The 9,875-nt window shown below is 46.1% G+C and overlaps 1 protein-coding gene across 1 annotated transcript in view; it reads right to left on the reverse strand.

Annotated features, from left to right (window-relative positions):
* NIPAL2 (NIPA like domain containing 2) overlaps positions 1 to 9,875 on the reverse strand; it is a 113,744-nt gene that overhangs the window by 10,540 nt on the left and 93,329 nt on the right. The window contains 3 exon segments of the mRNA XM_068238394.1: positions 1,126 to 1,220; positions 4,714 to 4,790; positions 5,389 to 6,143. Of these exon segments, the coding sequence (XP_068094495.1) occupies positions 1,126 to 1,220; positions 4,714 to 4,790; positions 5,389 to 6,143 (927 nt within the window).

Genomic DNA, 9,875 nt, shown 5'->3' on the forward strand with positions numbered 1-9,875 from the left:
AGGTTTTGTATTCATAGGTTTTATAAAAAGTATCTATAAAGCACTAACATATTACACAGAGCTGCACAATAGATAAATGGTGTTAACATCCAAGGTAAGACATACACGGAGCTCACAACAAAACAAGATCATGCAAATGTCTAAGGCAGGGGACACACTTGACTGTTTTTTGTGTGCGTTTTTTACACAGGAAAACTGAGAACTCATGTTAATCAATAGGCTAGTTCACACAATCTGTTTTTTACACAAAAAACTGACATCCTGCACATTTTGTCAGACTTCTCTATCAATTACATTAGCTGTTGTGAAAAAACGCGCATGTTTTCCTGCATAAAAACACACTTGGTGTGCAGAAAACGTACGCAGAAAAACGTGTGAAAAAAAACCCCTGAAAGACAAGTTTGTACCCTGCCTAACGGTAGTTCAATATCTTTGTTAAAAATAGAGTCTGTTCTAGTCCACGAGAGGGGTGCATGATCAAGCTGGACAAACGGGTGGGGGAGGGGAGGACCCTGTCAGAGGCTTACAATCTAAAGGGTGGGAGTAAAGACAGTAGGTGCATCTGTTGAGTGGATGTCCAGCAGAATGTATTATGGTAATGATGCAAGGCGGTAGGCGAGCATAAAAAAGGTGAGTCTTGAGGGCTCGTTTGAAGGTATTAAAGGTGAAGGGAGAGTCTTATGGCTGGTGGGAGAGGGTTCCAGGGAGTGGGGTCAGCCCTAGTAAATTCCTGCAATCATGAGTGGGAGTGAGACGTACGCAGTGCGAACAGGTGGGACAAGATCAGACTTGTAGGTCGGGCAGGTCCTGTAAACTGATTTGTGGGCCAAGCACAGAATTTTGAAGTTGATACTGAAGCAGATGGGGAGCCAGTGGAGAGCTTTACAGAGGGGAGTTGTGAATGTTCTGCAATGCAGGGAAAATGATCAAATGGTAACATCTTATGATGCTTGATTGTTCTATTTACTGCTATCTTTATAGACTCGCTCTGTTCTAAAGATTTGTTGCGGTTTATTGGATGAAGGAATGTCTATATCCTTGCAGGGGTTTCTATTGGCTACTGTGTACACACATCTCACAATAAAAACCTTAACTGTGGGGGGAAAAAAATAAAAAAGTACTTACCAGGAATTTCCCCAAAGTCTATGTATGTTTCTGGGAAAGAGCGTTTCTCTTGGTTTCTGGCAATTAGGAAGACCCCGATGAAAGACAGCAAGCACCTGCAGAAATAACGCGAGTTATACAATTACACACACAGCTGCTAAAATAAATACAACTTTACAATGCTCAGGGTAAGTTATAACTTCCCATAGCGGAATTATCTCTAGACCACAATGCTGGAAACATCCCGCAAAGGAATGGCTGGCGGGGGGGGATTTCACTGACCACCAGGGGGCAGAGAGCCAACCAAAGCAAATGAGTTAATAAATCCACAAACCACTAAGGGTATCTAAAACTTAAGAATGCTAATATAATTGGAGGATAACCTAATGAAATTTTTATAACAACATGAAACCAACAAACGTGGAAAAATGACTCAAATAAGGGAGCTACTTGTAGCCATTCCCCTCACATCAAGCGCATTAATAATTTATTCTCTGATGTATAAAAAAAATGAAAGAAACATTATAGGATATTAAATAGAACCCACTTAAAAGGGAAGGTTCAGGGACAATCAAAAAAATAAAAATCCAAATCCACTTACCTGGGGCTTCCTCCAGCCCGTGGCAGACAGGAGGTGCCCTCGGCGCCGCTCCGCAGGCTCCCGGTGGTCTCCGGTGGCGGCGCGCTGACGTCATCGGACGTCCTCCGGGCTGTCCTGTGCAGGCTCAGAACTACTACTACTACTACGTCCGATGATGTCAGTGCGCCGGCCGGCGCGCTGACGTCAGACGTCCTCCGGGCTGTACTGTACGGCTGTACTGCGCAGGCTCAGAACTACTACTACTACTACTACTACTACTACTACTACTACTACTACTACTATGTCCGATGACATCAGCGCGCCGGCATGAAACGCATAATGGAGCGCAGAAGAAGCCCGACCTGGCCGCCGGCCTGGCCAGGTCGGTTCGGCCACCGGGAGCCTGCGGAGCAGCGCCGAGGGCACCTCCTGCCTGCCAGGGGCTGGAGGAAGCCCCAGGTAAGTGGATTTGGATTTTTATTTTATTTTTTGATTGTCCCTGAACCTTCCCTTTAACCACTTAAGGACCACAGGCTTTACCCCCCGTAGCGACCAGACTATTTTTTACAAATTAGGCCACTGCAGCTTTAAGGGCTCGCTGCAGAGCCGTACAACTAAGCACACGATCCCCTCGCCCCCATTCTGCCCACCAGCAGAGATTTCTGTTGGTGGGCTCTGATCGCTGCTGGGGGTTATTTTTACATAGTTATTTGGGTTGAAAAAAGACATACGTCCATCGAGTTAAACTAGAGAACAAAGTACAACACCAGCCTGCTCCCTCACATATCCCTGTTGATCCAGAGGAAGGCGAAAAACCCTTACAAGGCATGGTCCAATTAGCCCCAAAAGGGAAAAATTCCTTCCCAACTCCAGATGGCAATCAGATAAAATCCCTGGATCAACATCATTGGGCATTACCTAGTTATTGTAGCCATGGATGTTTTTCAACGCAAGGAAAGCATCTAAGCCCCCTTTAAATGCAGGTATAGAATTTGCCATAACTACTTCCTGTGGCAATGCATTCCACAGCTTAATCACTCTTACTGTAAATAACCCTTTCCTAAATAAATGGCTTAAACGTTTTTTTCTCCATGCGCATTAATTTATAAACAATTCTTTTTAAAATAAAAATTTGCTATTTATATTTTTTGTGCCCGCACCTCCTTCCTGATTGTAAAATGAACATTGCAAAAAATAAGCAATTTTATTCATTACATTATTTTACTACAGTTCCAATTTAACCTTTTAACTGCTCCTCTCAAGTTATCTCGCTGTAGATAACTCAGGGCAGGGCTGCTGCAGCCGGTTACACTCGGGTTGTCTCCCTAAGCCTAATGCAGAGCGGATCAGAGAGCACCTGATATTTACCTGATCCAGGCGCAGGGTTGACTCTCCTCTATCACCACCGAGCGGCGCTGTAATGCTGATATCATCCTTCAAGGCCCATCACATGATAGGACATGTGATCGGGACCAGAAGAAAGAGAATATCAGCGTTACAGGATCGGCTCTACTCTTCCACCACTGAGCGGCGCTATAACGCAGTGAAAGTGCCATTCAGTGCCAGTGAAAGCTTGCTAAATGTGCCAGTCCATGCAAGGCTTTTTTTTTTACTTTGTTTTTTTATTATACTTTTTAGGCAGAACAGATCCAATATCAAGAAGCTGATGATGTAGACAGCAGAGAGCACAAAGTGCACTTTTTATTCTGTCATTCTCAGCTCATTGTATGGACTTGACCTTTTTTTTACCACTTTCCCAGTGTAAGTCGCTGACAGTCTCCGTATTTCCCCCCAGCACTGTCTGTTCCCAGCACACAGGCCTGTCACACACATTTGTCCTCCTTCAGAGATGTCACAGCGAGTTTAGGAGAATATGGCAGGGGTCTGATGGAACAAACTTTAGAAGGGGCTGGCTATATGTGACAGCCAGGTCCAAGCATTTCCATCAGCAAGGCGGAAGTACTATTCTTAAAGCTGAAAAAGAATTATGCCATTTGCTGGCCTTAGGTTTTTGAAACCCATGAACTATCTTCGTCAAACATGGTAAACAAATGGATCTGAAACACTCAAATATATGCAGAAGGAAAAAAAAAATTTCTTAAAAAAGATGCCACCACTGGCTCAGCACTCCACCCACATACACGTGCCACACATGGTTGCCGCAAACTATGTGGGGCGCGTGCATCAGGATGAAAGACAGAGTGCGAAGCAGCGGGAGACACCGACAGGTAAAGTATACTTCACAGAGCACCGGGGGGTGGGCACGCTGTACATTGGGGGACAGCACTGGGAGTTCCGCCATGTTTGCCGCTCGTCACAATATCGCATGCAGTTACCGACACGTACTTGATCAAGTACGTCGGCCCTACATCTTGCAGCATGTCCAATAGATGAACTTAAAAAAAAAGGAGAGAGTCAATTGGCTCCACATTAGGGGGGGGGGGGGGGGGGGGTAGGGGGGGTACACACTTGTGCAGTAATTGTGACTCTGGATAGCAAGAGTAGTAATTCAACGTGGGAGATTAACAGATTTCAGGCAGCAACCACAACAAGTTCAATAAACGTCTCCTTTATTGCTTCCCCAACAACCCAAACATAAATTGCACAGTAAATGGCCTGACAGCCGTTTCGCAGGTAAAGACCAGTACAGGGCGTGTAGATTTCTGCCTCTGATGAAGCGGGTTTTTACGTGCAAAACGGCTGTCAGGCCATTTACTATGCAATTTATGTTGGGATTGTTGGGGAAGCAATAAAGGTGACGTTTATTGGACTTCTGGTTGGTGCCCAGAATCTGTTCATCTCCCACACTGAATGTCCGATAAATACATGTGACTAATGCTGGCCTGAAATCTGTCGCAACGTCGACCGGGCACGCTCTTAGCGGCACAGATTTTCATCCAATCTGATCAGAATAATCAAATTGGATGGTCGATCTGCCGCCAAGTTGCCGCCTAAGTTGCCAAGTGCCTATATGTCACATATAGGTGAATTTAAAATGTCTCTGATTTAAGCCTAATTGATCGACAAACTTGTCCAGAGTTTCCTTTGTTCCCCGCCAGACCAGGACCACGTCATCTATGTACCTCAGCCAGAGCCGCACATGCTCCTGGAAGAGGCACATAGGGTACACATCCTGATGCTCCCAAAGTCCCAAATGGAGGCATGCATACATCGACGTGCCCCTGGCCTGGCAGTAAAACCGTCCATTGAAAACGAAACAGTTATAACTCAGGAGAAACTCAAGCGCTTCTATCAAGAATTGGTTATGTAATGGAGAATCCGGGACGTGCTCCTTCAGGTAGAAAGCCACGGCTGCTAGTCCGACTTCGTAGGGTATTGAGGTATATAGTCCCTCCACATCTATACTGACCAATATGTCATCTTTACTGACCGAGAAACAGTCTAGCGCCGCAAAAACGTTACCGGTATCTTTAACGTAAGATGGGAGTTCCTCTACCATTCCCTTCAGTTTTCCGTCCAACAACGTACCGAGGTTCTCCATCGGTCCCCCTATTCCCAACACAATCAGCCAATCAGCGTCCCAGGGGACATTCTTGATTTTTGTGAACCTTAGGGATGATGTAAAAAAAAAAAAAAAAAAAAAAAAGTGTAGACTTCACTAAACGTGGCTTCCCCCTTTGAAAGCACTCCCAACATTTTTCCTTCTTTGACAAGTCCATTTATCTTTTCTTTAATCATCATACGGGGATTTTCCTGCAGCTTCTGGTATCCTGATCGCTCAACAAGCTCAGGCATTTGCCCTCATAGTATTCAGCAGACAGGAGAACCACATTGCCTCCTTTATCGCTCTCCCTTATGATGATCTTATCCCTTTGTTTCAATTTCTCCAACGCTTCCCTTTCACCCCTTGTGAGGTTATCTTTACGGTTCAATGGGGCCCACTTTACTGTATGCAAGTCCCGCTGTACCAGATCTCTAAATGTTTTTAATTTATGGTTTAGGGGTGGCATATATTTAGATTTTCTTTTTGCCCCAGTGGGATTTGGATTTAAAACTTCTCGTCCCCCCTCTGTAACCCCCTCCCCTTCTGCTTCATCCTTGAGGGACACCAGGTCTCTCAATAAAGCTCTATCATTCAGATCCAATTGTGCTTTGGGTATCTCTTGCCCACCTGCCGTGCTCTCCGATTTCCCCCCGAACATGAGTTTAAAGGCTACACGTCTGAGGAAAAAGCAGAGGTCATGGTACACGGTGAATTCATCACCTCCGCACACCGGAGAAAATGAGAGACCTTTGCCCAACAAGGACAAAGCATCCTGGTCCAACGGGATCTTAGCCTTAGGATCTGAATGATAGAGCTCTATTGAGCAGTGAAGAGGAAAGGAGCCTAAAACCCTGTGTTGGACAGCGGGAGCGATCTTGACAATACTGTGCAAGTCTGTGTAGTTGTCATCAGATGGTGCTGCTCTCATGGGTGCCACTCTAGGTGGTATATAATCTGCGGTAGACAGTGGAATGTGGGGGATGGGTGGAAAAACAAGGGGTGGGGGGAGAGCGCACTCAGGTTGTCATTCAATAAAAATGGCCAGCCGGCCGTGGAATATTCTCACCTGGATCTGTGGCTTACTGTCCCATACGGGGTGGCCAGCAGAAAGGCTTTGTCCCACTTGGACCGGGGACCAAGTCTTGGCAGAAGTCCTCCTCCACAAGGCATGCAGACAATAGCCTTCTTCAGAACTGTAGTAGCAGTATACCGCTGCTCTGGTATATTTTCCACATAGCCTGAGTGCTGTGATGCCGCTTAAGGCGGCTGCACTGTCAGGCAGTCGTGGGTGGGTTAAGAAATTTGGGTTTAAACAATTTGCCAGTGCAAGTGTATGCAAGTAGGAAATAGACGGCAGCTGCCGTATGAATCAAAAGTAAAAACTTTTATTGTAGCTAAGCAACGCGTTTCAGAGGGCTCAACCCTCTTTCATCAGGCTAAAAAAACCTGATGACCAATCTTTTGTGAATTATGTGATATAAAGTTGCAGGAGGATAAGCCCTTTCACTGTACAAAACTCTTTAAAAGCGAAGATTGATCCTGTATGGAGTGATGTATGCATGAGGAGGTGTTTCCCTAAGAAATGATCCGGCCCCCTAAACGTAAGAATAAAAAAGTCTCACTATGAAGCAAGGCACAACCCTCCAGTGCTTTGATACAATACAATACAATAACATTTGTAAAGCGCTTTTCTCCCATAGGACTCAAAGCGCATAGCTGTGTTTCAGATTAATACAGGGTTTCAGGCTGGGTTGTGTTACAGAGGAGATAGTCAGATGTTCATGAATGCCAGACTGAAAAGGTAGGTATTCAGTTTAGACTTAAATGCTTCCAGGGATGGGGCTGTCCTGATTGGGTGTGGCAGGGAGTTCCAAAGTGTAGGGGCAGCATGACAAAAGGCTCTGTCTCCAAAGGTTTTGAGGTGGACTCTGGGGGTGACCAAGGTGTTACGTCCTTTTGATCTAAGATTGTGGGGGGTGTGATGTAGTTGCAACAAGTCCTTCAGGTATCCAGGGCCCAGATTGTGCAAGGATTTGAATGTCAGTAAGCCAATCTTAAACAGAATTCTCCATTTTATCGGTAGCCAGTGGAGTGAGCTCAGGGTTGGTGTTATGTGGCAATGGCGGGGTTGGCTCGTTAACAGCCTTGCGGCGGTATTCTGTACTAATTGCATGCGGCGTAAGTCTTTCTTATGCAGGCCTGTGTAGAGGACGTTGCAGTAGTCTAACCTTGATGTGACGAAGGCATGAACTAGGGTTGGAAGATCCTCTGAAGGAATTAGGTGTTTAATCCTTGCAATATTCCTTAGGTTAAAGAAGGAATGTTTCACAACAGCTGAGATTTGATTCCTGAAGCTTAATTTCCCATCAATCCGTACTCCCAGGCTGCGCACACAGTCTGAGTTGTTCAGGTCTGAGCTCCCTATCCTTAGCGGTGTTGGTTGAGACTGGAGCTGCTTTGCTGTTGAGCCCTGCCCCTCGATAACAAGAACCTCAGTTTTGTCAGCATTATGTTTTAGCCAATTATTATTCATCCACTCCTGAAGCTCAGCTAAGCATGCATTTATTTGTGGAGTAGGGTCTGTGACATCAGGTTTGAATGACAAATATAGCTGGGTGTCATCAGCATAGCAATGATATGTCAGGCCATGTTTTGATAAAGCCCCGTGAGCGGGGCGAAACGCGTCAGCGGGAGGAGTCGGAACTGGAGTGAGCGCTCACGTAAAAGCAGATGCTCGCTCCTGAGAGCTTGAGCTCTGTGAAAGAACCAGCTGTCAGCGCCAGACGAGGCGGAGGCAAAGCGGCAGTGAGACATCTCTGGAGGCAGATACTACTGTGAGCCGTGAGTCATAAAAACCTGCCCTGCCGGGAACATAAAAGTTTGTCACCTAGCCATCTTAATGGTTGCTACACACTTGGTTCACACCACCCATCTATAGTCTGCGGTAACACCATACAGAGAGCTTTCTAAGCCACACAAGGTAGTGCAAGGACTTTTTTTGCGTGGACATTATTGCACCAGATAGAGCTCTATTACAGATGACAAGGCTTAAGAACATGGACATTTGAGTTTTTTTTGATCGATTTAACACAAGCGGCTGCAGTCAATATTTTTGAGGCCTCTTGGTGTGCGCCGGTGGTGGGTCCACCTACAATCCAACCATATCGGTTGCAGACACGGTTAGCATAGGTTACAGCTGGGCGACCGCTGTCTGTAATGACCTAATGGTGATTGGTGGAAACATTATGTGAAGGAGCGCTCCCTCCAGTTCTATATTGTGGTTTTAGAATTTTAAAAGGGGTCACCCAGCTGCTGAATGGGCTTGGTTTTGTATCAAAGTTTTGTATAAGCACATGTAGTGCCACTCGGTTTTACATTTTTCTGATGTATGGCACCTTTACACTTTCATCAGATCGCTGATGTGTTATTTCCAGACTGCGCAGCCACCTCACAGCTTCCAGAAAACAACAACCTCTATACTCTGCTAACCGCACAAAGGAAACACTTATTTCATCTGAACAACCACTTTCCATAAAGTGTAAAGATTAAAGGATTACGGTGTTGTTTTATTTCCCTTCTCTTTTTATGTCCTTGCTAATTCCAGCCATTAATATGCAGCGGGCTCTGCTTTCTACACACAGCCTGCCTTCTGCAGCAATTATCCCCCATTAATTACTATATTCATTGTCTTGTGTGGCACTTCTCTCTCCGAGAGGCATAAATGGACCAAAATGCAATCTCATCCTTGCAAGTGACTCTGAAGCAAACCAGACATCATTACTGCGGAACATTAGACTAATTAATGGATCACCCATTTATAAAGTGCTTTTTTTATAGCCTGGAATTAGATAGACTTGTAAAAACCCCATAAAACAGTGTTTTTACTGCTGACTTAACAAAAGCAAGATGAGAGCTACATGCGTGCCTTATACAGGGGCTGCGAGCTACATGCGTGCCTTATACAGGGGCTGCGAGCTACACGCGCGCCTTATACAGGGGTTGGGAGGGGGATGTGAGCTACATGTGTGCCTTATACAGGGGCTGTGAGCTACATGCGTGCCTTATACAGGGGCTGCGAGCTACATGCGTGCCTTATACAGGGGTTGGGAGGGGGATGTGAGCTACATGTGTGCCTTATACAGGGGCTGGGAGCTACATGCATGCCTTATACAGGGGCTGGGAGCTACATGCGTGCCTTATACAGGGGCTGCGAGCTACATGTGTGCCCTATACAGGGGCTGCGAGCTACATGTGTGCCCTATACAGGGGCTGTGAGCTACATGCATGCCTTATACAGGGGCTGTGAGCTACATGCGTGCCTTATACAGTGGCTGTGAGCTACAAGCGTGCCTTATACAGGGGCTGAGCTACATGCGTGCCTTATACAGGGGCTGTGAGCTACATGCGTGCCTTATACAGGGGTTACGAGCTACATGCGTGCCTTATACAGGGGCTGCGAGCTACATGCGTGCCTTATACAGGGGCTGCGAGCTACATGTGTGCCTTATACAGGGGCTGAGCTACATGCGTGCCTTATACAGGGGCTGTGAGCTACATGCGTGCCTTATACAGGAGCTGTGAGCTACATGCGTGCCTTATACAGGGGCTGTGAGCTACATGCGTGCCTTATACAGGGGCTGTGAGCTACATGCGTGCCTTATACAGGAGCTGTGAGCTACATGCGTG

Source organism: Hyperolius riggenbachi, chromosome 5 (assembly GCF_040937935.1).
Source record: "Hyperolius riggenbachi isolate aHypRig1 chromosome 5, aHypRig1.pri, whole genome shotgun sequence".
Classification (NCBI taxonomy): Eukaryota; Metazoa; Chordata; class Amphibia; order Anura; family Hyperoliidae; genus Hyperolius; species Hyperolius riggenbachi.